General features: G+C 41.7%; 1 protein-coding gene across 1 annotated transcript; it reads right to left on the minus strand.

Moving 5' to 3' along the window:
- On the minus strand, window positions 1-24,086 carry LOC118116556 (nardilysin). The gene is made up of 32 exons (XM_035168319.2): window positions 23,734-24,086; window positions 22,797-23,174; window positions 21,507-21,762; window positions 21,036-21,117; window positions 19,610-19,763; window positions 18,814-18,887; window positions 18,554-18,649; window positions 18,234-18,356; window positions 16,879-16,936; window positions 15,837-15,910; window positions 15,297-15,366; window positions 14,548-14,625; window positions 13,000-13,120; window positions 10,736-10,794; window positions 9,015-9,069; window positions 8,827-8,931; window positions 7,974-8,097; window positions 7,560-7,646; window positions 6,164-6,283; window positions 5,990-6,041; window positions 5,519-5,669; window positions 5,238-5,365; window positions 4,912-5,074; window positions 4,727-4,758; window positions 4,326-4,464; window positions 4,188-4,235; window positions 4,043-4,095; window positions 3,040-3,123; window positions 2,708-2,798; window positions 2,362-2,478; window positions 1,000-1,089; window positions 1-782 (listed from the first exon to the last, which is right to left on the minus strand). The coding sequence occupies exons 1-32, from the start codon at window positions 24,069-24,071 to the stop codon at window positions 567-569; spliced, it is 3,816 nt and encodes a 1,271-aa protein (XP_035024210.2). The 5' UTR covers window positions 24,072-24,086; the 3' UTR covers window positions 1-566.
- Between the last annotated feature and the right edge of the window lie 3,659 nt (window positions 24,087-27,745).

Genomic DNA, 27,745 nt, shown 5'->3' on the forward strand with positions numbered 1-27,745 from the left:
TTCGTTCAGTCACAGATTTATTTCTTAGCACAGTTTCATTCCATGGCACAATCCAGGTCAGCTTATAACAGTAGTGCACGGCAGAGCAAGAAATCCAGAACACGATCACTCAAACACGTACATGTGGAGTTCAAACAACTTTAAAACGGTATGAGGCTCAACCTGCAGTGCGACATAACCAGTGAAAAGACCGATTCATCAGCAGAGCTCAGAGAACTAAATAAATGAGATTTTGATTCATGAATTTGAGTCGATGTGGAATAGTGGAAGAGAAGACCTCTCCCACACTCCCAGTGTCTGAGGATATAAAACAATTGAGTGTGAGAAAACAGAACTGATTATCACTTGGCTAAAAGAAAAGTCTATTATCACTTCCAGGCTTTTTTTGCTTGTGCACACAGTGTTAACTAAAATCAACAGCCGGGCCCCAGAGACAGAATCCAGGTCAGGAGAGGAGCCGAAGCCGTTTCAACCGCCCTTCACCTCCACATATTAAGCGGCTGCATCTCTAATGAGGCAGCATCCCCCAAATGTGGCTCAGAGCTCAGCCCTCTGTCTGTTGAAGTTCATTCCAGTATCTTGTGATAGGGGAAGAGGGGCAGGCCTTTAGTGAAAGCAGAAATATCCATGATGGCAATAGCGCCTGCCAGCTTGGGTGAGGCGGGAAGGAAAGTGAGTTTGGACACCTCACAGTAGGTAGCGCCAATTGTATCCTCGTCTTTGCTTTCTTGTTTTTTACCTCTGCCGTCCTCATCGTTCTCCTCAGCACCAAATCCCACCACCTTGAGGAGACAGGGATACATTCACTGTGTTGAGTAATGTGCAAAAATAAAGAATAATGCAAAGTATCTTTAATCTTCTCCATCAAACACACACACACACACACACACACACACACACACACACACACACACACACACACACACACACACACACACACACACACACACACACACACACACACACACACACACACACACACACACAGGCATCTCTTACATGCACACTGAGTTTGCGGCTGTTCTGTTCTCGATGTTCTTGGAACCAAGACACCAGCTCAGTCCTGCTCATCTGCTTCAGAGCCTCGATCTGAACACAGAAACACTGATGTAAGAAGAACACTGGTTGGGCTGACGGACAAAAAACATTCATAGGAAGTTTAAACCTCTATTAATCAATATCTTTATATCAACCCTGAATCAAATGACGTCTGTGAAAAGGGGGGTTAGTCGTCACACAATTGTCGGCCATCTATTAAGCCTCGTTAAGCTTCACCATTTTTAGTTTTTACAGCTCATTTAGAGTTTGCTTTAATTCCACCAGTTCATTTACTATCTGCACACAACCTGCTGATAGGAAGCCAGATCTTTCCCTCTGGAGTTGATGAAGACCAAGCCTCAGCTAAATTGGACTTACACTGGACAGGTGGTCCGATACTTGATGCCAATGGGAGAAAAAAAATCTGCTATTCATCTGCCAGATTAAAGAGATGAAATGTCAGAGCTGCACCTCTTACAGTTTATTTTCATGTTCTTCTGGATCTTAGAGGTCTAATATTAGGTGTGAAATCAGCTGACGTCAGGAGGTGGTGTCCAGGAATGAACAGCACATGGGACCAGTTTGTTTTGAGTGTTACATAATCCAAACTAGAATGGCACTCAGTAGAGAGCACATACAACAGTCCCATTACATCCAAGCAAGCTGCATCACATTGCATATACTCATACATATGAGTAATTTTGTGTTCTCGCAATGTTAAACAAAGAGGTAAAAAGTTCCTGGATCCATCCCCTGATCCAGATCCCCACCAAAATTTGATGGGTTGTACCCTGACCCATAACGCGTCCGGTTTCATGGTATTCCGTCCTGTAGTTTCTGTGTTATCTTGTTAATCTGCATTATAGAAATGCAGATGAAAACATAACCTTCTTGGTGGAGTAATAAGTTGAATATGTATGACAAAGATTGGGGCACATTTCAGAGAATAAGGCATATGTGGTCGACTAATAGGGGATAAAGTTAGAGTAAGAGAATGCAGCAATATTTTAATAGTCATAGCATATTCCCACATACTTTACTGCCATCTAATCGTTTGATAGCAGTCTGTGGTAAAGATCAAGTTAGAGTTACAAACAGGGGGATAAACTAACTATCAATACATGTAAGCAGAGGAGAATAGGATGTATGGATTTGTTTGTTTACTTGGCTAAAGATGTGTGTGTGTGTATATGTGTGTGTGTGTGTGTGTGTGTGTGTGTGTGTGTGTGTGTGTGTGTGTGTGTGTGTGTGTGTGTGTGTGTGTGTGTGTGTGTGTGTGTGTGTGTGTGTGTGTGTGTGTGTGTGTGTGTGTGTGTGTCTCACCTCTCTGTTAAGCCTGTCAAACAAATACTGCTGTGTAACCACCTCGGCCCAGTTCCTGTCCACCTCCTCCCCGAGGTGTGTGTCCTCACACTCCTTCAGTTTCACTAAAGCAGTCACCTGTACATAACACACACACACAAATCTCTAATTCTACACACTTCATCTACTTATGCAGTTACTCGTGCACTTATGGTTACAAAATGTCCTCTTAATCCAACCAAGGAAAAGATCATCCTTGGACATTTCTGAAACTTTTTTGCATAATCATTTTCACCTTTTGAATAAACATAGGAAAATGACAAACCCACAAAATAATGCACACACACACACAGACACACTCACAGACCTGAGTATTAAAGGCCTCCTCAGTCAGAGCATTTAGCGTGTCCCCGAATGAAACCAGGAACTCTTCAATCTTTAACTCCACCAGCTCGGTACTGAGAGGGAAAATACAGTTCATGAGAGGAAAGAGATATATTATAGGCTTCGGGTATATTTGATTCCTTTATTCATTCATCAGTTCCTCTCTCTCCTCTTTCCACAACCACACAGATAAATTGCAGCTTGGATTTGGGTGAACAGTAAGACACATTACACCTTGGTTTTGGGAAGGCGGTTGAGATAAATCGCGTCTTGCTTTGGGGCAAATAAAAGGTTACGATTGTGTCTCAGACTCACTTGAACTTGGTAGCCTGTGTTTCCACGGTGACAGAGAACCCCAGTACACCCGAGGTGTTTCTGCAGGTCGGGAAGACATGGTACCTGCGGCAGGAGAAATGAAAAAAGAAGAAAATAAAGTGCATTATATTTCCTGTCCTGCCAGTCTGGAGGCCCAAGGGCTGGAATTGAATTAAATAGTAGTTTAACAGTAAACACTAAAGTCTGGCTAAATGTGACAAGCGTTTTTTTCAAAGTCACTGGAGCAGTTTGGTGCAGAAAATGCAGAGTAAGAAAATCCTCCAGTCACTTAAAGCACAGGCTTGCTCTTTTAAAATACAATAAAAACTCAGAATGAAGACAAACATATAGGCAGAGACACTAACTGGAACTATATCAATATACACCCTTGTCTTGACTATATTCATGTATGTAAAAATTCTAACGATTAAAATGTAGTAATTTAGCACATTTTCACAGAGAATTCCAACAATGAGCTTCAATGTTGACAAATACATCGAAGAGGATCTAAGAAGTATCAACATTTAAATTTGTTTTCTATACAAGTTAAGGCAGAAAATATTGACAAGACATAAAATTGAAAGTAAACTAATTTCAAAAGATATTATGAGAAAGTATATAAGTAAAAGCGAGTTTGTAAGGACGGGTTTTCCAATGTGGAAGTGAGAGTTTAATAGAAACATTAGCTGATTTTGTAATGCTTGATTATAATTCCTCCTATTTCGAATTCATAAGTAGTATATAAAAACTGAATAAATGGTTTATAAACAGACAATAACACAGCTGTAACCAGATTTGTCAACAGCTACAACTCCTCCTGTACAGTCATTCATAAGTGGAAGCTGGAGTATGAATATTTAGCATTTAGCAGGTTATAATCCATTAATTCAATGTATGAATGTATTATGCTTATAAATATTGAATAGGAGAAATTAAAGCTTCATCCCATTATAATTTCCAGAAATGTCAGAAATGCTTTTAAATACAGTTTTAAAAAACTCACCCCAGAGTCTCTTTGGTCCTGAGGAAGTCGAAGCAGGGTTCCTCCATGTGCATCTGAAAAACAGACAACAAAGATGGAGGGATGACCTGATGGACTGAGAGTGAATGAAGGAATGGGTGGATAAAAAAGAGAGAGAAACACTCACCACTAACAGCTCCATCAGTGTGTGCTCCTTTAAGGCCTTGGGGCCAGACTAGATAAATGTAAAGGAAAATTAAATGGGGAATAAAAACAAAAAATGCTAAAATGTGTATGTTGTACAGATGTGTGCAGATGTGTTTACCTGGTAGTAAACTGTGACCTCAGAGTTGGCGTCTCCCTTATTGAGCGACTTGACTTTACAGATGTGGTGCTTCAGAGGAAGCTCCACCACTCTGAACATCACTGGCACAACTGCTGGCAACTTTGAGAACTGCAGCTTCCTGCCAGAGGAGGAGAGAGGAGGAGAAAAGGAGAGTAAGGGCGGATGGAAGGAAAGGAGAGAGAGAACAAACCCGGTAAGGATCCGAGGGAGTAGAGGAGGAAACAAAGAAGGGAGAAAGAAGAGAAAAAAGAAAAGAGGCAGAAGTGAAGAAAGTGAAAAAGGGGATCATTGAACAACCGAAGCTAATGCAAATTACAGATCTGTGATTGTAGAGTATTAGTGTTCTCATTAGAGAGCATTCAGGATAAGAGCTGACTTACTCTGTGACATACTGCAGGAACTGCGCTGACTCCTGTGGAAGAAACACAATTAAATGATAATGAGCAGGTAGAGATAAGAGAGAAATAGAGTATGGAAGTCAAGTTCACTCGGAATCAGTCGATGAAAGTACCAATTTTATTGTTAATCAACCTATTTGTGTGGGTTCCAGCTGCGGTGGACTTACAGTGCTGCAGAAGTTGCCCTGCACCAGTCCCTCGGCGTACAGCTCCGTCCTGAAGCTGCGGCTGAACTCCGTCAGGTCGTCGCTGGTCAGCCCGGCCGTCAGAGCCTGGCACTTCTCCACCATGGACCAGCGGGAGTGCTCCAACATCAACAGACGGACGTCCCTGACACAGAAGAGAGGAGGGAGAGGAGGAGTGAGTGAGAGAGAGAGAAAGAGGAGTTCTCTTTGAGGTTGTCACATTTCACCACTAGAAGGCATCGTAGACTTGGTGATGAATCAGAAAGTGAGTCAGAAAAAGACAAAGACACAGGATGAGTCTTACTCACTTGCCAAGTTTGTCAGGTTTGATGAGGATGTTGAAGTAAGTTTTCTTGAGCTGCTCTGAGAACATGCTGAAGACGCCCGGAGAGGCGGAGAAATCAGCGAGGCGGTCGATGATCAGGTGGAACAGCAGCTGCACAGAAAACCAGACACACAATTATTATAATTAACTAATGTGAACAATACATACTGGGGAAATAATTCATGTATAAGTTTTAATCTTAAACGTGTTTTTAGATTAACACTATGACGAAATAGTTAATTTATTCCTGATACATTCACTCACAGACAGTTTGTGGTTGAATCCTTTGACCTTGATGACCAGGCCATGTTCGCCAGCCACCAGTTTATACTCCAGCTGAGCCACTTCAGCCTCGTAGGCCGGTTCCGCTAGGTTGTGTCCGAGGATGTTGACCAGCAGGTCGAACAAGACCACGCTGAAGGAGGGAGGACAGAGAGAGGAAAGACATGGGGAGGTAGATAGAGGGAGAAAAGTGACAAGGAAAGAAAGAAAGGAAGACGAAACGAAGTTAAGGAGGGGGAGGTAGAGGAAATAGGGGGGTGAGATAGATGAGATTGAGGGGAAAGAGGAAATAAGGGTGAGAATCAAGAGTAGGAGAAAATATTTTTTATAATTATGAAAAAGACAAGGAGGTGCAGTTGAAAAAAGAGTGAGGGGTGCAGGATATTAATGAGGGTTACAGCACAAGAGAAACAAATGTTATTTTCACAAGATTATATCTGAGCCTGCACTTACTTTTTAGCAGATTGCTGGATTATAGGAGAGATTAAGTGGAATCTGATGTAGGCTGCAGCAGGAGAGAGGACAAACAAGTATCAACACCTCTCTAATGATATCAAATGTCTTTAGGAAAACAGCTTGCATGCTAAATGATGCACACACACAAACACAGACTCCAACACATTTCACCTTTTGGGATTTTGAACTTGTTGTCCTTCCTGTACCACAGGCAGCCCCTGTCGCTGTCGGCTATCCGGACGGGGAACTCTGTGTCTGGGCAGTCAGAGGGCTTCAGGGTGAAGTCAGTGGCTGAACAAATGCACATAAACAATGAATCAGCATCATTCCACTTGGTAAAACCTCATAAATAATGTGTGAGTTTCAACAATTCAATATGTCCAGTTAGGGGATGAACATGCAGTAACTCAATGCAGAGAAAGATGTCGTGTCCCCCCCCCCCCCAATAAATGATTCAGGAACCCTTAGGGCGAGCACTGAAGACGCACCCTCTCTCCACATTTTGTCAGAATACCGAAATGTATCAGGCCTTAAAGTTTGGTCAGAATTGAACCAGAGCTGCTTGTTTGCTGAGACAGAATAAAAAATCTTGACCTTTCATTAATATGCTCCAGTAAATCAACCATTGCCGTCTGTTGAGGTAGCTGAATAACTTTTTATGCATCAGTCAGATTGGTGGTGAAAGAAAGTTGAAAATTGTAAACCTGTAGTCAAGTGTCGCCAGAAAGTTTTATACAAATTTTTTTTTATCTGAATCAGGGTTTATTGCCAAGTAGGTTTACACATAAAAGGAATCTGCCATGGTGTTTTGTGCAAGCATAAATATCAAAATGTTCAAAATATTAAATAGCATCAAATATTATAAGCACAAGAACAGGATTGTTGTTATCACTAGAAAGGAAAATAAATAATTATTCTTATCAAGGTTTCAACTAAATTCCCATTCAGCAGGGTTAATGTGACAACAATTGTCAATCTGTGTTGTATATCAGCCACTGGTTTAAGTAGCTCAGGGGATTTCATCATCTGCATCTGGATGACTGGCTGCCTGAGGCTGACCAGTGGCCGGCTTGATGACCTCCTAGTGCTGATTGACTAACACCGATTGACTTTAGTGATTTCACGTCACATGAATTTCTTGCTCAAATTCAAATATTTTAACTTGAGCAGGTGAAGCGAATCATGCAAATGTTGGGTCTCAGTTCATCCATAAGTCCAAGTGAACATTTGTACTAAATTTGAAGAAATGTCCTCGAAGCGTTCATGAGATATCGTGTTCACAGGAATCGTTCAACATGACATAATATCTTCGGGCAACCAGAGCAGATTTGTATCCAAGTCTGATTCCCATGAAATAGAGTCATCATTGAGTTGGTATTGGCTGCGGCTGAGGACTTCAAGTTTGAAAGAGAAAACAAATATGTCTGCGGGAACGATGTGAGCCTACGAGATCTCTGTAGCCCACTCAGCATTTCTGCCTGAGGCCATAGGCTACATCGCCTGCTACTAGCATAACAAACTGAAATCTGTTGGTGGGCAAGCAGCATAAATACGTAAATTCACCCACCGATGAACTTGTTCTCCTGAGGGAGGTGGATGTCGCTGTTCAGCTCCAGGTTGCCCGTCCACTGCTCCATCCACTCCTGCTGGATGTCTGTGAGGAGAGAAAAAGGCTGTTGTCATGACACAAAGTATTTAGAATTTAGATTTGTGTTTTAAATTGAGGGACCTTAAGACTTTAGCGCAACAAAGTTGAAATACAGTTTTTTACACTTTTTAAAAACATTTAAATGCTGTTTCAACACTATTGTTCGCCAATAAAGAGACAGAGATAAATGCTGGCATTTCTGTTTCTGGCTTAGATCAGACTGAATATCCTCACACAAGGGGAAAGTATTCACTGGATCTCTGCATTGTGGGAAGGAGCTGTTTTGTGACAGTAAACAAGCAAATAAACACACAGAGAAAGACAAAAACACACCCTCCACGCTGTATTGTGTTCCAAACCACTTCTCCCGCAGGGGACACTGGCCCTCATGTTCTGGTGACAACAGCATCAGGTTGGCTTTCTCCGGGGTGAGCAGGGACAGAGCCGCACTGATCACCTACAAACACAAAGAGACAACACAGGTACAAAAAAATAAACTACTTTCAGCAAAGAAAGGAGAGTATGTTTTTTGTTTTTTTTCTCTTCACTTCTGCACTGTTTTTATTTTTTTAAGAACAATTTCAAGCAGTCGATCGCAATAAGAAGCAGAAAAGCCAAAAAGAGGAAAATGTGGCTTTGCAGAAAATATGCAAAGTTCTACTGCTTAAAAGTATATTTCTACGATAAATAAGCTACAAAATAAATAATAAAATAGAGTTTTTTTCCCACATTAGAATGATGTGTTTATCCAAAAAAAGGAAATAAAGGATTCCTGGATCATCTCTGACCGATTTATTAGATTTATGAGCCTTTTAGACAAATCAATATCAGCGCTGATACGTGCCAATACGAAATGTTTTACTTTAAAGAACAAATACATTGGTAATACATCTAAGTTTGTGCATGCCAATATGTAAAATTGTATGTGCATTTTACATTAATGGTTTTTAATTATATTCTTTCAAGTTCTATATATTTGATTGTATATATGTTTTCTTTTCATTTATAGTTATTTCTGATAAAGTTTAGGTTCAAACTGTAAAATGTCAAGCCTCAACTACATTTCTTTGTCATAAGAGTTTGATAAAGTCATTTTAAGAATCTTTGCCATATTTTATAAATAGATCGTCTGATATATCGGTATTGGAAATTTGTACTCAGTCAGGCTCTCCAGTGAAGTACTTACTTCTGGGTTGTACTCGAACATCAGCTGATCTCCTGTTAGGAAATCTTCTTTGGGAAACAGCTGCATGTTCTCACAAATGTCCTCAACATACTCGATTGGATCAATCTGACGAAACAGAAATCAGTCGTAACAGAACATTAACTTACTTATCTAACACAGCAGCTTGTGGACGTTTGGATGTTTCTCACCTGCTCCTGGTAGTGAAACTCATTCGTTTCAATCTTCTGGATCTCTTCGTACACTCTGCATGAACGTGCAGATAAATACACACAATTATTATTTATGTTCATCCCAGATTAAGTCTCAAATGTCACAAAATTAATAACTCAGAGAAAAAGATGATGGAAAATAACAAAAATAACAAAAGGCATAAATAGAAAAAGTACAAGAGCCAAACAATCACATTATCGTCTCAATATGAAATATAATGAAGTGTTCACTACCTCCGACCTTAAAATTAACCCATAAGCCAAAGAGAGTATGACCAAGGTGAGTGTGAGTGAGTGAGTGAGTGAGTGAGTGAGTGAGGAGAGAGAGGAGGAGTGAGAGTGAGTGAGTGAGTGAAAGAGTGAGAGAGAGTGAGAGAGAGTGAGTGAGTGAATGAGAGTGTGAGTGAGTGAGTGAGTGAGTAAGTGAAAGAGTGAGTGAGGGAGTGAGTGAGTGAAAGAGTGAGAGAGTGAGTGAGAGAGAGAGTGAGTGAATGGGAGTGAGTGGAGTGAGTGAGTGAGTGAAAGAGTGAGTGAGTGAGTGAGTGAAAGAGTGAGAGAGAGAGTGAGTGAGTGAGAGTGAAAGAGTGAGTGAGTGAGTGAGTGAAAGAGTGAGTGAGTGAGTGAGTGAGTGTGAGTGAGAGAGTGAGTGAGTGAGTGAGTGAGTGAGTGAGTGAGAGAGTGAGAGAGTGAGTGAGAGAGAGAGAGAGAGGGAGTGAGTGAGTGAGTGAATGAGAGGTGAGAGGAGTGAAAGAGTGAGTGAGAGAGTGAGTGAGTGAGAGGAGTGAGTGAGAGAGTGAGAGAGTGAGAGAGAGAGTGAGTGAGTGAGTGAGAGAGTGAGAGAGTGAGGGAGTGAGTGAATGAAAGCGTGAGTGAGTGAGTGAGTGAATGAGAGTGTGAGTGAGTGAGTGAGTGAGAGAGAGAGTGGGAGAGTGAATGAGAGTGTGAGTGAGTGAGTGAGTGAGGAAAGAGTGAGTGAGTGAGTGAGTGAGAGAGAGTGAGTGAGTGAAAGAGTGAGAGAGTGAGTGAGTGAGTGAGTGAGAGAGAGAGTGAGTGAGTGAATGAGAGTGTGAGTGAGTGAGTGAGTGAGAGAGTGAGTGAGTGAGTGAGTGAGAGAGTGAGTGAGAGAGAGTGAGTGAGTGAATGAGAGTGAGTGAGTGAGAGAGTGAGTGAGTGAGTGAGAGAGTGAGTGAGTGAGGAGAGTGAGAGAGAGAGTGAGTGAGTGAGAGAGTGAGTGAGTGAGTGAGTGAGTGAATGAGTGTGAGTGAGTGAAAGAGTGAGTGAGTGAGTGAGTGAGTGAAAGCGTGAGTGAGTGAGTGAGTGAATGAGAGTGTGAGTGAGTGAGTGAGTGAGTGAGAGAGTGAGTGAGTGAATGAGTGTGAGTGAGTGAAAGAGTGGAGTGAGTGGTGAGTGAGTGAGTGGGAGTGAGTGAGTGAGTGAGTGAGTGAGTGAGAGAGAGAGTGAGTGAGTGAGTGAGAGAGTGAGAGAGTGAGTGAGGAGTGAGTGAGTGAGTGAGTGAGTGATGGAGAATGAGTGAGTGAGTGGGAGGAAAGAGTGAGGAGTGAGTGAGTGAGTGAGTGGGAGTGAGTGAGTGAAAGTGAGGGAGTGGAGAAATGAGAGTGAGTGAGAAAGAGTGAGTGAGAGTGAGTGAGTGAGTGAGTGAGTGAGTGAGTGAGTGAGTGAGTGAGTGAGTGAGTGAGTACCTTTGCTGTGGTCCAAGCGTCTGCAGCATCTTCAGGTACTGGAACACCAGGTGAGTCACCTGTTAAGACCACAGAGAAGAATTAGATTTCATTAATTTTAATTTATAATTTTATTAAGTTCCCCCAATTCATTTGATGCTAAAATGTCAAATGTAACCCCCCCTTGTCAGCATTAATGATTGGGCTTATGAGAAATGCAGCGTTAATGTTGATAAACCATAAAAATCCCACTGACGAGACAGAGGCTGCCAATCATGTTGACCGTGGATATTTTAAAACCATTAGAACGAGCTCTGACAGTCATAAAAAAAAGGTGATGACATTTAAAAACTAAACAGGAAGTAATGCGTGGATTTATTTGTCCTCTTTCAGAGACTCAAACATGGAAATGAAAATGTCAGCTCCACCTAAAACATAAGAATTATTAACTCTGAACAAAATATTTCTCCGTCCTGACCCGACCGTTTGAACAGAACAGAACACTGTGTTTTAAATCTGAGCAGTTTAAAAGGGGAACATTCAACAACAGTAAACCTTTAGCACTTTATTTTTAACTCGAGATTTTCTTTTGAGTATTTTAACGTGTTCAGGTCGACTCTTGAACTGCAGACCCTTATAAAAAGGAATAGTCTGACATTTTGGGAACTAGGCTTTTTCTTCGCCAACAGCAGTTTCCAGGCAACCAGAGGAGAGTCCAGAAAGGTTAGTGGTTACCGTCATGTTTCCAAGTCTGTTCCACATGCAAATAGTGTCTGGTCAAGAAAAGTTCACTTTCATCTCCAGGTCTCATATTTATTATTTATGGTATTCATTTATTTAAATATGTTTTACTTGTACAAAGGATTTATGTGTATGATGTTGGATGTTGTCCTGTCTCTCCTACACAATAAAGGCTAATTTCTGCTCAGAGGTAGTTACAGAGGTAGGTACAGAAGTACTCTGCTTTAGTTTCTTCCACTTTGCTGTATTTCTTCAAACACCTTGCGGCTATGGACCAAACAGACAAAGTGAATGTTTGTGCCAGATTTAATGAAATCCCCATTTGGATGGTCCCGGTATATCACGTTCACAAGAGCCTGAGGTCCCAGTGACCTTTGACCTCTGACCACCAAATTCCATCAGATCACCCGTGAGTGAAATTCAAAACCTTCATGAGATATTGTGTTCACAAGGACAAGGACAGACCCGACATAATGCCTCCGGCCACTGGCTGTTGCCGGCGCGAAACATAAAAATATTGAATCATTTAATCACAACCATATCTCAAGTTAAGATGATGGCCATGATCATTACCTGTCCTTTAATCAACCATTAGCGCACTGATTAGAGCTGGAGCGATAAATCGGTTGGCCGATTAAAAATGGCCGATATGAACCCCTCACATCTGTATCTATGTTTATGTTTGCAGATACAAAAACGTTTATTTCACAGAATAAACAACGCAAAAATTGTTTGCAATTGTTTACATTTTCCGTAAAAACATTATGTTTAATGTCTCAATTGAAGTTCTATATATTTGGTTGTATTTGTGTTTTCTTTTTTATAATAAGGTTTATGGTTAAGCCTCACATGTCCTTGTCATAAGGGTTAAATAACACTTTGTTTGCATATATATCTGGCAATTTGAGAGTGTCTGAGATTCTTTACTTGCGAATATCAGTGTTCCATATGGATCAGTCTCGAGCACGGATACATCTTCCCAACCTCCCACTGTTACCACGTGAGCCTGAAATGTGTCTCGCATCTCCAGATAACAAAATGCTACAAGTGCGTCACTTACTCATCGCACTTCGAGAGCCACACTTGACAGCATTTGCACCGTGATTCAAAAACACAGACAGTCTCTGATCCGAGAGACTCCAGGTTCATCCTCTTTGAAAGGAGGAGTGGAGGATGAAGTGTTCTTCATCGCAGTAAACAACCTCCTCAGGGCCGACACATTATTTATACAGCAGTTATCAATGCAAGTTTGTCAACTGAAACATTTTCTCCATTAACTACTTAAGATTAGATAACACTGGGCCTGCTGAATAATTGCCATGTGCCTCTCTGCTTTAAACAAGAGTTGTCATAGCAACTGATAACAGATTGTTTTCCTGAAATGATCTGATGTATCAATGAAAATAAGACAAATACGGCAGCTGTGTTCATGAAGAGTAAATCTTAGTTACAGAAGCAAAAAACACAATGATTCTGTATAATCGGACAAGAAATAATATTAATGATCATGAACTGGACATCAAAACTAGATAGAGTTTATTTACCTGGTAGAAGTTTCGGAAACCTTCGTCGGTGAGGGTGATGGAGATGGAGAAGATGGAGTAGGTTGTGTTCTGGTCAAAGCCGGTTTCACTGTTTCCTCCAAATAAAGCCATGGCCCAGCACCTGCACACAAACACACACAGGCGCACGCACAAAGATTTAAAAAATAGGACGGCAGGTTAAGATTCACTCTCTGCCATAACCTTGAAAGAGAATGCACATTAAGGGCAAGTGGGTGGAGGTAGAGAGGGTAATCCACAAACCAGGTCAGTGGTTCGATCCCAGAGTCTGTGCCACCAGTGCATGAAAATCTCTGTCTGTAGGAGGCGAGAACCATTTATTTTATCAGCTTCAAATTTCGTATGTGTATCGTGAAGGACCCAGGAAAGTGTATTGTGGATTTTGGTGCGATTTAGACGTACGATACATTCACTATTATTAAACAGGCGACCAGCGCTCTGTAGCGGCGGTGGTTCATGTTTATTAAATACACTTTTGTGGTCATGTTTTAAAAATACAAAAAAACCTTTAATGAAGGAATTCCATGTATCATTCTATTTTGCATTTGTCTGCAGCGTTTGAGTCTTTTAAACATGAAAAACGTTATCTCTTCGAGTTGTTAAAAAAAAAAAAATGTCTGCACTGCATTACCACACAAGTAGAAAAGACGTTAACTGTGATTGATCACACAGAGAAAGTTTTAAATCTCTGAAGGTTTTCATACTGCACTGAAATGAACTCAAACTAGTGGTGGGAGAAATAAAGTATGATGGACTTTTTTGAAAAAGACCGGCAGTGATGTAGAGAACAGGTTTTTATTGATCTGCTGTACAGTACAGTCACTAAAATCTGTATTAAATCACCAGTATGGCTCTTTAGAGGGTTAAGGCAGGGGATCAGCAACTCAAACAGTGTGTGTGTGTGTGTGTGTGTGTGTGTGTGTGTGTGTGTGTGTGTGTGTGTGTGTGTGTGTGTGTGTGTGATGACGTATGCACGGAGAAGTCCTCTCTTTCAGTGAGCACAACAGTGGCCTGGTTTCAAACCACCCTCTCGGCCCTTGATGTTGTGATTGTCTGAACTCAAAAAAAAAAAAAACACTCCACTGCCTCAGCACTTTGTTACGACTGGGAATTGAGACGGAGCACACTCAAATGTCACTGTTGTCACTTATCAACAATGGCAAACAGCACTAACAGTAAACAGGAATATTCTATCAAGCGCTGCGAGTGGCGCTGCTGGTAAAGGGACTATTGGATGGGGTCGCTCACTGTATTGTGGGACAGCAGAAGAGTTTTGGCGAATCGCTTTGCCACTTAGCGACCGGAGGCGGAAACGCTCTCGCACGACCACATCCACCCAGGGACGAGAACTTACGAATCATATCGTCGAGTGGGCAGGCGAAGTGTATAGTTAGAAGATAGGGCTCGATACACTCAGAGCGTGAAAAGGCTCATGTATACCGAGCAAATTGAAGACCTTTTAAGTGGGCTGTGGAGTGCCCTCAAATCAGACACAAAAACAAACAGACAGACCGAGGCAATAACACTCACTTCCTCCTGAGCAGTGAGAGGATGCTTCCTGTGCCTTCATGGCCAATCAGCCACGAGATGTAGTGGAGAGGCTTCACCCTAAAAAAAAGAAGAGGAAAGAGCATGAAAAAGGAAAAACACAACAACATTGATGCAGTCTACAATCAGGGCAAAGCCTGGTGTCGGTTGCCTCTTGTAATTCTATGTCGATATGAAAAGCCACTACTCTCCAGAGAGGAGACAAGGACACGGCATGACGCAATTTCTCTCTAGTTTTATTTAGAGTGCAGAATTAAGATGTAGCATGGTAATACACAAGACCATAAAAAACAACACATTAAAAACGTGAGTGTTAGAAGGACGTTTGAATTAGAGTTTGACCAAATTCAGTATCAGTTGGTCGATAAAAAAAGAATCACTGGTTTATTTACAAATCATTGCCCTTTCTTCTTTTATAATATATATATATATTTATAATTTCTATTATCGGTATTGGTAATGAGGTGTATGTGCTAGTATTAGCTCCAATAAATAAAGTGGTCTTAAATAAAGAGAAGCCCTAGTTTGCACTGGCAACCAGTGAAGAGAGACGATTGTAGCTGCTGGTTTCTGAAAAAAGCTGAAGACCTCAAGTAGCACAGTGAGGAAGAGCAGAGAAAGGAGCATTATAAAATCCAAGTCTGAAAGATAGAAGGTGGATAATAGTTTTAGCAGCATGCGATGATGCAATAGGTTGGATTATTTTATTGTTTCTGCTGTATGTAGCTCACCTGTAGTGTTCATCCTGAGGAGGAAGAGCCCAGGTGATATTCAAAGCATGAATTTTCCTCACGGGAACGACTGTGAACACACAAACACAGAAAACACAAGATAACAAACAGCTGGATGTCACACTGATCAGCCACATCATTAAAACCAGTTGCCTGTCGTAATGTTGTGGCTCATCGGTCGATTTCTTCTACAGCACCGGTCCCCAACCTCTTTGACTTCCATTAACACAAAGCTTTGTGACTTTGAAAAAATCGTATCTGATGTCATGTATTCACAGGTTTGTCGGCAGTGTAAACAATCGTTCCTTCGGAAATTTTTGTAGTGCGAAACTTGTAGAGGCTTGAAAAGGCAAACATTATTTAGTAATTAATGAAAATAAAAAAAATCTAAGAAAGAATAATCTTCCTTTTGTGCAGTCCAATCATTTCTTTTCTGCTTTACTTTCTAGTATCTTTTATTTAGAGGTTGAGAGACCAACGCTCCTAAGAATTAGAGTACAGCAGCTGTGTTCAGACAGAAACAGTGAGCTGGATCGGTACCTCGGTAGAGCTTGTTGAAGGCCGGTGTCTCAAAGGGATCCGGCAAATGAGAGAAATCAGGCTGGGGCAGACCACTTCAGAAACAAAACCAGGATTAGAAGAAGCAACAATGACAAAGACTCGACTAATATCGATTAAACAATGTCAGTGTGTCAACACACGTCAATAAAAGGGTATTACATCCACCACAATGGTTTCGTTAACATCTGATAACCTCCCTGGTGGAGGTTTTCACCCCAGTCCACTTGTTTCATTATTTGTCAGCAGGATTACACAAAATCCAAATGACGGATTTCCACGAAACTTGGTGAAGGGATAAGACACAGGCTAAGAAGAAACCAATTACATTTTGGGCCGGATCTAGGGACTTTTCTTCAATTTCTTTAACATTGCAAGTTTTTGTTTTTACATTTCCACAAATTTCCCAGGGAATAATACATGAAAACAGAGACAATTTTTGTTCTACTGAAATCACAGATATTTTTAACAAGAGATCGCTGAAAACGTAAGTTTAAGGACGACTGTTTTCAATTAATAATTATACATCACAAAAATAGTATCTTGTTTCTGCTGGATGGAATTTCCTGATGTCAACTATTCATATGTTTTTAGCTTGATGAAAATTAATTTAGTTAAATCTAAAAGCAGCTTAAGTCGCCTGAGAAGATTTTATAAGCTCATGGATGAGAGAGAATTCATTTAACCCATGCAGGAGCATGTAATCCCTTAACTGAAATGAAAGCAGTGGTATGCAAGTTTATTCTCTAAAAATCCTACTGCAGTGACTCATAAAGAAAACAGAAACGGAGCTCTGTAAGAAAACATAAATTCAGCTCAACTTTATGGAGAAATTATCATTTCCAGGTGCACGCTGTTGAAAAAAAAATATTACATCTGAGACGAAGAGAGGAAAAAAGGAGCCGAGACGGAGGGAGGCTTGACATTTACATTCGAGCAAAGTCTGAAAAGGACATTCAGACTCCATCTATTATCACACCAGCACCTCATCACCGTGACTGAGAGTCTCTTCTTCAATACTCACTTGTTAGGCACCTTGCTGAAGATCTCTCTCACCCACTCCTCCAGAGTGTCCAGCTTCTCTAAAGGACAGAGCAAGTGAAGGAGGATGAATTAAAGTTGCCTTAATAATTCTGGCTAAGAGTTCAGAGTGTTTGTTTTAAAGCAACTGTGGTGTTGCCTTCAAGCTTTGACTGCATTTTGCCCTTAAAAAGGTCCAATTACTTCCCTCACTGGTTTGCCCTCAGATATATTCTACAGCCCGAGAGATTTATGGGAGGGCCGATAAAAATCAGCCAATGTGAGCCGCTCACAGACATATTTATTGTTATTTATGATCATTTTTAAGGTTAAACAGTAAAATATACAAGGCTCAATTACATATCTTTGACATAAGGGTTTGATAACGAGATCTTAGGGATCATTAATAGTGTTTTTATATATATATAGGCTATAAATGATCGGTTTTGGAGCTTTTTAACTCGCTAATATCAGTATCGGCTTTGTCCTCAGTCAGACTCTACTCTACACTACATCGATTATTATTATTTTAACATATTGCAGTAATGTATTTAACTTATAGAAGTAGAAGATATAAATATACTACAGTTTTAAATGCAAACACACTGAAGCATAAAGCAGCATCAGAAATTATTCAAATGCAAACTAGCGATTGTATAGTGTTGCCTGTGTATAAAACAAAAAAGTGCAATTAAAGGGTGATTTTCAACCTTTACATTGATTTCTCTGGGAATAATTCATGGGATTTGATGAATTTGATGGGGACTGACATCAAGGTAAAATCTGGTGCTGAACCAATTAAAAATCTGAATCTGTTGAGGTATGAGCTCTACTGACTACCACTCAAGTTCTTTTATTATTATTTTATTAATGCTTTTGCAACAATTATGGCTGTTTTACAGCAGTGAGTGATCAATGTGACACTTTACAACTTTTGATTTTCCAGGTGAAGGCGGGTTTATCAAACATGATAGAATCTGATGTTCGCAGTTTCATGAGGATGCTTTTTCTCAGCACAAACACTCGTCATCAATTTACTTTGTTGTAGTAGTTAATTAGCTGCGTGATATTTTCTGCGAAAGCTTGAAAGAAAATCTGTCAGATAGTTTGTACTGTGTGATTTGTTTTGAGAAATAAAGCAATTTGAGTTGATTTGGGAACGATTATCTACAGTTGGCTGAGCTGAATCCTTATTAGAGTTACGACTAATGGCCGTTTTGATTGTGTATTTATCTACAGATTGCTTTTTCATTTAATCATTTCATTTGTTGTGTAAAATAAATAAAAACAATGACATTTCTACCAATCGACAAATTGACTAGTTCGTGATGTATAATGAATGGGACAGATTTTCCAAACCTTTTGACTGCACAGCAAGAGTCATGTAGTGGGCAGAGTAGTGTTTCTTCCAGAAGGCACGCAGCCGTTTATAGACATTGATCTTCTTCTGCTTAGGCTCCTGCTTCAGTGTCTGGGCATTTCCTAGTGTTGTCACAAGTGAGCAATCAATTCAGAACAACGACAAAACACAGCAGAGAAACATGTCTACAAATGCAGGGCTGTCAGCAAGACCGTAAACTTGGCGTCTGTCTTGGTTCTCCTGTTTGTTATTGCTGAACATACCCCAAGGAGGCCCTCGTGTGTACTATGTGTCCCAGTGGTTGTGTTTGCCAACTCACCCCAGCAGAACTTGCCCATAGGGTGTCCAGGTTTGGCCAGACTGCCAAACAGCATCTCCTTCCTGTGGGAGTCGGAAGGCTTAGCCAGCTGGTACTCTGACAGACGGAAGGAGAGATGGAAAAAATAAATCAAGACGACAGAGAAACAAGGTGACTGATGGCGTGCTGAAGAGCTGCGTAAGGAGAACAAAACCAATGCGGATGACGAAAAGTTTACACCAGAGCACAAATGCCGATCTTTAACCTCATAAAAGACCCACCGCTGTCGACGGCCTCCACCTCCCTGTCGATGGCGTCCCGGATCATCAGGGGGCAGATGAAGAACTGAGCCCACCTGAGAGGGGGACAGGACACAAGGGTCATAATCAGGGGGCTACATAGCAGCCAGATGGGACAGGATGCAGGTCAGACAGACCCAATCAGATGTAGACAGACAAGGACTGATTGAACCTGTGGCGTTTGTCCCAATCAGTAGGTTCACTTCATAAACCAGTGGTTTCTGAGACCTGAACATGAAGAATGAACTGCAGCCACTGTGCCACTGTTACCATTTTGATGTTATTTGACAGCAAAAACTTTTCCCACATAATAACAATATATAAGCATTTGCAGTGGTAATAAAACAGGAATTCCTGGAATATTATGGGTCACAGGATGGAGTGTAAATGTACCAAGAGTTTCAAAGTTCAAAATTAAAATATATCCAAAAGAGAAACATTTAAACGTACAAAAGTGGAAGGAAAAAACAGCCGACTTCGCCACAGAAGTTATAGCAGAGATGGACAAATCCACGGGTGAAGCAGATATGACAAGATTCAAATGAATTGTCCCGTTTTTTGATTTTATATCTTCAAGAACACGACAGTGTGTTTTCTCTGAATGTACAACAATGCTAGGACGTGGCTTTAAGTAGCTGAATGTTCATTACCAGGTTTATTTTATCCTCAGGAATAAAGGAAGGTTGTGTGTGATCTGTAAATCACTGCATAGTTCTCTAGAGGTCCACTTCTTAAGAGCAAAAAGAAAAAAAAGAAAATGCTTCTGATGCTTCCTCACCTGTCAAGAGCCTCTTTGAAGCTTTTCCTCTGGACGTCAAACTGGAAGATGGTCCTCTCACAGTCAGTGGAAGCATTGTCAATCCCTCCGTGCTTCTTGAGGAAAGCATCAAAGCCGTTTTCAAGAGGGTACTTCTCGCTGCCCATGAACACCACTGAGACACAGAGAGGAGGAGGGGAGGGGGGAGGAGAGGGGAGAGGAGGAGAGGAGAGGAGAGGAGAGGAGAGGAGAGGAGAGGAGAAAAAGAAGTCGAGATGGAGGAGAGTCGGCAGGGAGAAAGGTGGAGGAGGTGCAAATAGTTGAGAGGAAGAGGGTAGAAGAACGAAAGAAGAGAAGAGGAGAGAGAGAAGAGATGAAGGAGGAGATTGGGAAAAGAAAAGAGAAAAGACTATAAATCAAAAATTCACCACAGCTTCTTAGTGATGTCCCTTAAAACTGTGATTTTCTGATTCATGCAGACAGATGGACAGTTACAGTTGTAGGTGAGCCACGACAGAATTTGATAGATCTGTACACTCTGCTCTCAAAATTACTGTGAACTTTCGACAACAGTTGTCATGACAGGAGGTGAGAATGAACAAGGGTTTCCTCACAGACTGAACATTTAGGAACAATGTTCAACAGTCACATCAGCAGAGGAGACAGGTACAACAATATCTCAGCTGACAGCAGCATCAATAGCCAGGAATGAAATCCAGAATTCAGAGAGATGTGTACAAGTTTCTTTTTTCCACAGGAAAGTCTTTTGCTTTCTTGAACACATTGAATACAACAAGTTCCTGCCTCCTCTCCGTTAGAGGAAGCAAGGCTGGATTACCAATCAGGAAGAGTAGGCCCTCTGAGGGGCTATAACACCCCAGTTTGGGTCTTTTGATTGGTAGTCAATTCATTATTAAATCTCTTATAGAGGCACCAGGAACTAAAATTGATGTAAAGCAGATTCTCGACAGATAGTCCTATTTGTGAAGCAGCGTGAACTAAATTGATGCTTTCAGATATGGGCTGAACATCTTTTCATGAAATTAGCAAGAGACGCAAAGTCAGTAAAATGTCCAGACATTTTCCAGAGTTCATGTCTAAAAACGGCTTGTGTGTATTTAGTGGCTGTTTAGATACACGGCCAGCATCAAGGAAAAGTGGGTCACAAGAAGCCCGAAAGCTCATGTTTTCCCTGCGGGTCCAAAGTGGGTAGACCTGGCCCTGGGAGAGGGGTATTCTGGGAAACGTCAGACATTGTTAACAGAAGTAAATCTAGACAATAGAGGCTAAGAGGGCACAGTGAATACAAAAATCATCTATGCAATCAAAACTGTGATGAGTGATATCAAAGAATGGATCTGAGAATGAATAAACAATTGAATCCAAATAAAGGATGAGAAACACCATCTCAAGGATATGACCTGAATCTCTCAGGTTAAATACTCACTGTGTTCCAGAAAGTGGGCGAGGCCAGGGAGGTCACTGGGGTCACTGAAGCTGCCCGCTCCGACACACAGAGCAGCTGCAGACTGAAACACACAGGAAGTCACGTCTGAATCTAATGATGCACTTAAAAGAGATATTTAAGGGACAAACCTCGTAAAAAGACCAAAACCAACAAATTATTCATTTTAATAGCATGTGTTGCATTTGTGGCCTGATGTCTATTGTTATCAAAAGCTACTAAAAACACACAAATTGGAAACAGTGATGTACTGAATGACGAAGGGCACAGTAGTTTGTTTAAGTTTATGGTAAAATTGTAAAATATAAAGTCTCAGTTACATTTCTTTGTCATAATGGTTTGATAAAACTATTTTATATATATCAGCCAATATATTTGTATCGGAAATGTTTTAGTCCCTAATATCTGTATCCGCTTCGGCCCCTAAAAATCCACATCAGTAACCTCTAGTACCTGTTTCTCTGAATTTCCTTTTTTCTTCTTCCCCTCCTTTTCGTCATCTTCATCATCATCACTGCCCTTGTCCTCTTCCTCATCATCTTCCTCAGACTCGTCTTCTGTTTCATCTCCAGATTCCTCCTCCTCCTCTTCCCCTTCTTCTTCTTCTTCTTCTTCTTCACCTCCATCTGAGTCCTCATCTTCCGACGCGGCCAGTCCATTGTAGTCTGAAATGAGCAGCGCTCGCAGCCCGTTCTCCAGCACAATGTACCTGAATAGAGTCAAGTCAAAGGTGAAACAGCACAGGGAGCTTTGAGAAATAGTATTGTACCATCGTGTTTTACAGCTTTCATTGTTCTTGCTTTCAACGGGCTGTTAAATCAAAATGTCTTATTTTCAGCCTGCATCTTATGCCCTGTGAGACTCCCTCGCTTTGTTTTCTCACAGCAAATTTTCAGTGTATGCCCCACGGAGGCCCGAGGCACTGGTGTGTGCTTATAGCATGAAATCGTCCCATCAAACTTCAATAACGCTGTACTGATTCGGCTGGAAAAGAAGTTGATATCATTTTTGATCTGGGTTAGTGGATCTGGGTCATTTTTTTCCCAGCACTTTCACATTCACAAACACCCCAAAAAAAATCCCCTGATGAATACCATCACACATGAAATGATATTAATAACAATGACAGAGAATAAACTGAATAGAGGAGATCAATCCAGTAACAAGTATATAGTACAGTGCATGAATTAAATAATCAGAGGAATGGCAGCATCTAGCATGGAAGAGGCTGGGCCATAAAGCAACATGAATGAATCACAATGAGGAGGATTCTACCTCAGATTTGAATAAATATTTTGTCTTTGTATTTGTAGTTAGTCATTTTCTGCACATAAAGAAAAGTCCAAAAGCTAAACTTACTCACCCAGGAGCAAAAATCTCTGTTAAAACTAGAATGGCACTCAGTAGAGCACATACCTCTGACAAGGCCAAACGGCCCCCTCATGAAACCACATTTAAATTTACTGGATCCAGATTTTTATTCGGGCCTGCACCAGATTGCGCACAGTCATAAATATCATTCCCCTGAACGTGCCATATTTTATCATCAAGATCCATGAATTCAAGATCAGATAAAGTGGGGGAAAAAAATCCTGGATCTGCACCAAACTTGTATGATGAAGTTGTGTAATAACTATCCTATAACTGTGACATGATGAATGACGGTTGTCAGACTGAGGAGAGTTGAGTTATACTGCACAACTCAACATAAGTCTTCCCCAAAGCTGTGAGAGAGTCTTTTACCTGTACTGTTTGGGGTCACTGGGGGACTTGATGATCTCGCTGTCTCCAACATTGTCCTCTCCTCCTCCTCCTCCTGGTGCATCCCCGGCAGCCAGGCTCACCTCCCGGGACGCCGGCTCCGGATCCTCTCCAGCCGCTCCCGAAGAAGATGAGGAGTCAGGCATCGTGGCTTTTCTGGACTTGTTTGTCTGCGGCATCCTCAGCAGAGATGATGATAACGTTGATGATGATGATGATGATGACGACACTGTGGCACTGCGGGCTGACAGCAAGGTGCGACCGTAAACAACAGGGCAGCTCTCTATCTCCGGTACTTTACTCCTGAGCAGCAGCGGCAGAGTCCAACGTGTCAGCCTGAGCACAGCTATGATGGAGACCCTGATCCCGGACAGACACACAGAGGAGGACGGAGGAAATGTGAAAATCCCTGACAACCAGTGGGACCAAAGAATAAAAATAAAAAAAACAGATGAACCAAGAGTGTCTGTGTGGCAGAGGCCTGGAGGTCACACACACACACAACACACACACACACACATATATATACACACACAACACAACACACACACACACACACACACAATACAGCTATTCACACTGGCTGTCTGGTGGTTTCGCCCTATTCAGCTGAATGTCAGCTAAAATACGAGACCTCCCCAAACACAAACCCTGAACCCCCTCGTACCCACACACACACACACACACACACAGTAAACACACACACACACAACAACACTACACACACCACAGAAGGAATGACAACACTTTTTCCCTACGTACACACACACAAGTAAACACAATGGCTGCCACGGGCTAGTGGCAGAAATGTAAAGTGGGGATGTTCTTTAGATTTAGCTTTAGCTTCCCTCGGCTAGCGAGTGATTTAAAGTGAAAAAGGAGCTAAAGGAGAAAGTTGGAAGAGAAGCCGGTGACAAACCTTCCTCCCGGTGACAGCAGAGGAGCCTCGGCGAGTGACCCCGCAACAAGACGCGCTGCGATTGGCCGAGAGGAGAACCGGGGCTTAACTGTGCCGGGCTCTGATTGGCTGCAGGGAGAGAAGAGGCGTGGTTTGCGGCCCTGGCTAGCACATGTGCTCTGTGCAGTCAGGAGGAGGCTGGAGAAGGAACATCTGCGGAGAGGAGCACGGGTCCGAACATCTGTATGAGAGCAGCTGCTGTCTGTGGTCTGTGCAGGATAATGTTCCGCTAACCGGAGGGTGGTCGACTCGCCGGGAAATGTCACGATCGGTTGTTCTTTTGGTTTTAAACTCTCCATCAGACTGGAAGTGGTTGTGAAGCGTTTTGTGAGCTGAGAGCCACTCGTGGATATTACACCCCCCCACCCCACACTTCTTAATGCACCTGTACACGGAGGCAAACCGGGAGGATCGGGTTAGAGCCCGCTAGGTGGCAGGCACAGGCCGCGAGGGACGCCGGGCAATTTTTTACACCTGATTTTTGACGATGGTCCAAGATCTAGTTGCTTCTCATATTAAAGGGATAGTTCACCCAAAAAGTGCAAATTCACTCATTATCTACTCACCACTTTGCCGATGGAGTTGTGGGGGAAGTGTTTGAGTCCACAAAGCACTTTAGGAGTCTCAGGGGTAAACAGCCAAATCCAGTACAATTGAAATAAATGGCGACCACTTCTTCAAAAAACTGAAAGTGTCTCCATACTGCTCCTATGGTGTCATCCAAGTGTCGGTAAGCCCCGATATTCAAAGTCGACTCGAGGCGGCATCATTTACACTGTGTTTTTAGCCTAAATATCCTCTGATATCCTCCTAGTTACTGCTGCAGCTATCGCGAGAACTCATGACTTTTACAAGAAGAGATGAGTAACTAGGAGGAGCGGACATTAAGGCTAAAAACATGATGTAATTCACATTTATTTCAATTGTATTGGATTTGGCTGCAACACTGTTTACCCCTGAAGCTCCAAAAGTGTTTTGTGGACTCAAAAACTTCAACCACCCCTCCATCGGCAAAGTGGTGAATAGATAATGAGTGAATTTACGTTTTGGGGTGAACTATCCCTTTAAACTGTCACCAATGGGTGTTATTCATAGATGTTTGTCAGCTAATGATCACTATATGAGATTAAAAGATAAATTTAACAAAGACAATACAGTACATTCTCATCCTCACTGCTGTCATGTGATGTAAAGGATGCAAGTTGTGAGCCAAAATCCAAAACTTCATCTCTGCCCATTTTCCTTCACGGGAGCTTGCTGCAACATGGAAAATATATCTATAGTACATAATATATCATAGTAATATACAGGTATTACTATGACATTTGTGGAACAGTGTGTTAATGTGACATGATGAATGTGATCTATGAGTATTGTACATGATACATGTGATAATACTGCAAGGTGGAGTCTTGTCAGACTGAGGAGAGGTTGTTCAGGATAATGGCTGCTAACCGGAGAGCGTTCAACCCGCCGCTTTGTCACAGTCGGTAAATGTCATGCTCAGTCATTTTTCTGGTTTTAAATTCTCGGTAAGATTGGAAGTGAATGTGAAGCACCACGCGAGCTGTGAGCCACACGACAGCCGCCCGTGCACTGTGGAAATTGCACCCCCCACACGTTTCCACATGGCAGTAAACTGGGATGATCGGGTTAGGGCCCGCTAGGTGGCAAGCACAGAAACAATTTTACACTTTATTTTTGATGATGGTCCAGGATTTAGATGCTTCTCAGTCTCATGTTAAAGCACCACCAATGGGTTTAATCATCGAATTTAAAGGGCTTTTAAAAATGTATATCAATTAATGAACTCTGTATGTGATATTCAACTAAGACAATATAATATAATACAATATAAAAACAAATTAATTAATCTTGAAGGCCAGGTGGGCCTGAAGGGCAAGTGCTCGTCAAAGAATCAATGAACTACGCTGGGCAAGTTTATTTGGAAAGTATATTTCAAAACAAGTACTATTACTGAAGTATAAAAGTGAATGTGCTACATTTACTTTTACTTAAGTAAATTTTTGTCTATTTTTTTGTACTTTGTCTATTTTTTTGTAACTTAAGTAAAATGGAGTTCCCCCACCCCTGTGTGCAGACATGCACTGACAAACATTCACAAAAACAATAACACAATAAAGGAGCTGTTAAGTTGCATTGAGCTGAATGTATTAAATACTATATACTGAAATACTAAAGGTCATAATAATAATAAAAATACGATATAAATAGTCCACAGGGCAGAAAGGCATTTAAGGGTATTAGTATTTAAGACAGGAGTAAACACAAAAAATAATAAATGAATAGAGACATTTAAGGTGATTAGATCATAAAAATTTGAATTACTGATTTATACTGACTAATATCAGCTGAATCAGACCTTTGATCACAGTCAAATGGTCCACAACAAAAATCTTATCATGAATAAGCCACATTGACATTTGTCTAATGCCCCTCCTCAGCCTCCGCTTTGCAGCGTGTTGGCATTTCACCCCTCCGCTGTGCCAATATGTCCTCCCTCTCACTCACCAACTCTCTTCCCTCTCTATGTGTCTCTCTGTCCGAAGCCAATCTGATTTGCCCCTGGGCTTCTGTCGGCAGAAAGAGGTGATAAACACTGCAACCATGACAACCGGCAGGCCAGACACACACACACACACACACACACACACACACACACACACACACACACACACACACACACACTCACGAGTTTCTGTATCCTAATGGCTTAACTTGGCATCCTCTCCTCCTTTAATTCATCAAGTCCAGCCTTCACCTGAGCTGATATTAATACACTGTGGAAAGACGGAGGCGGGGTGGCTCCACCGCAGTTTTGAGCCTTTTCATCCTCGTCTTTTGAGATAAGCGCGTCTATCAGCCCCGCAAGATGAAACTGTATTAACACTAAAACCTCCACGATGCTTAAAATAGAGCCCAGATATTAGTCGGTGTGTAAACATTTCCTCAGCCTGATTAAAATTAACAGAAATGTTTGCATATTGATTTTCCAACTTGCTTTAAAGCAGTCAGACAGAGAGTGAAAGCACTGAGCTGGTAGTCCCAAACATAAACTATTGATCACTAATGGAGCCCTTGTGAAAGCACAGTGAGTGATATTTTGAGAGTAAAACTTCCAGCACCAGGCGAACAGTACAGCAACCACGGAGCCATTGTTTGGGTGAAATTGCTGCAGGAGCTGCGGCGATACTTAGGATAAGCAGGGAATTATCCACATGGAAACTTGGCCTACTCATGTTAGAGCAAACCTTTAATGCACACACACATATGACCTTCTCAAGGCGCGACATTATGCATGGCGGCAACTTGAGACGTCATAATTCCCCATCTTTTCCTCTCAATGACTGAGCCCAATTTGAAGCTCAGATCGAGGCACCTCAGGCCTCTCCAGTGTAACTTGTCTGCATGAAAACACAATGCAGAGCGCAGCCAGCTGAATCATTGTAGGTATTATGAATTTGTGCTCCACAGTCAGCTTCCTGTAGAGTCATTGGAGACGGCAGCGGCAGCAATGAGAGTCTTTACCTTAAGATTCCAAGGGGGCAAGGTTCCCATAGCAACTGATCTGAATCCTAATTAAAACAGGAGATTTGATTAATTAGTTCAATGATGTGTGTGTGTGCGCATGTTGCATGGACTCTCTGTATGTGGCTTGTGTGTGGGAGGCATGTTCTTGTGAGTCACGGTGTATCTTGTGTGTAGTTATGCTAAATGAGGAGGGGGTGTTTTATGCCTATATGTGTGTGTGTGTGTGTGTTTATGAGCCTTCGGGTAATCGTATGAATCACTGCTGTGTTTTCGGCATGTGTGCGTGTGTGTGTTTCATGTCTCCCGGGAGGCTTGTCCTTGCCTGCAGTACCACTGTGTGAATCAGAGGTGAGTCGTCTGGAGTTGCCCTCTGCTTTAATCTGGAGTTAATGACAGAACTACCTGCCCTCCCGGCCAACCT

This window comes from Hippoglossus stenolepis, chromosome 10, assembly GCF_022539355.2.
Source record: "Hippoglossus stenolepis isolate QCI-W04-F060 chromosome 10, HSTE1.2, whole genome shotgun sequence".
Classification (NCBI taxonomy): Eukaryota; Metazoa; Chordata; class Actinopteri; order Pleuronectiformes; family Pleuronectidae; genus Hippoglossus; species Hippoglossus stenolepis.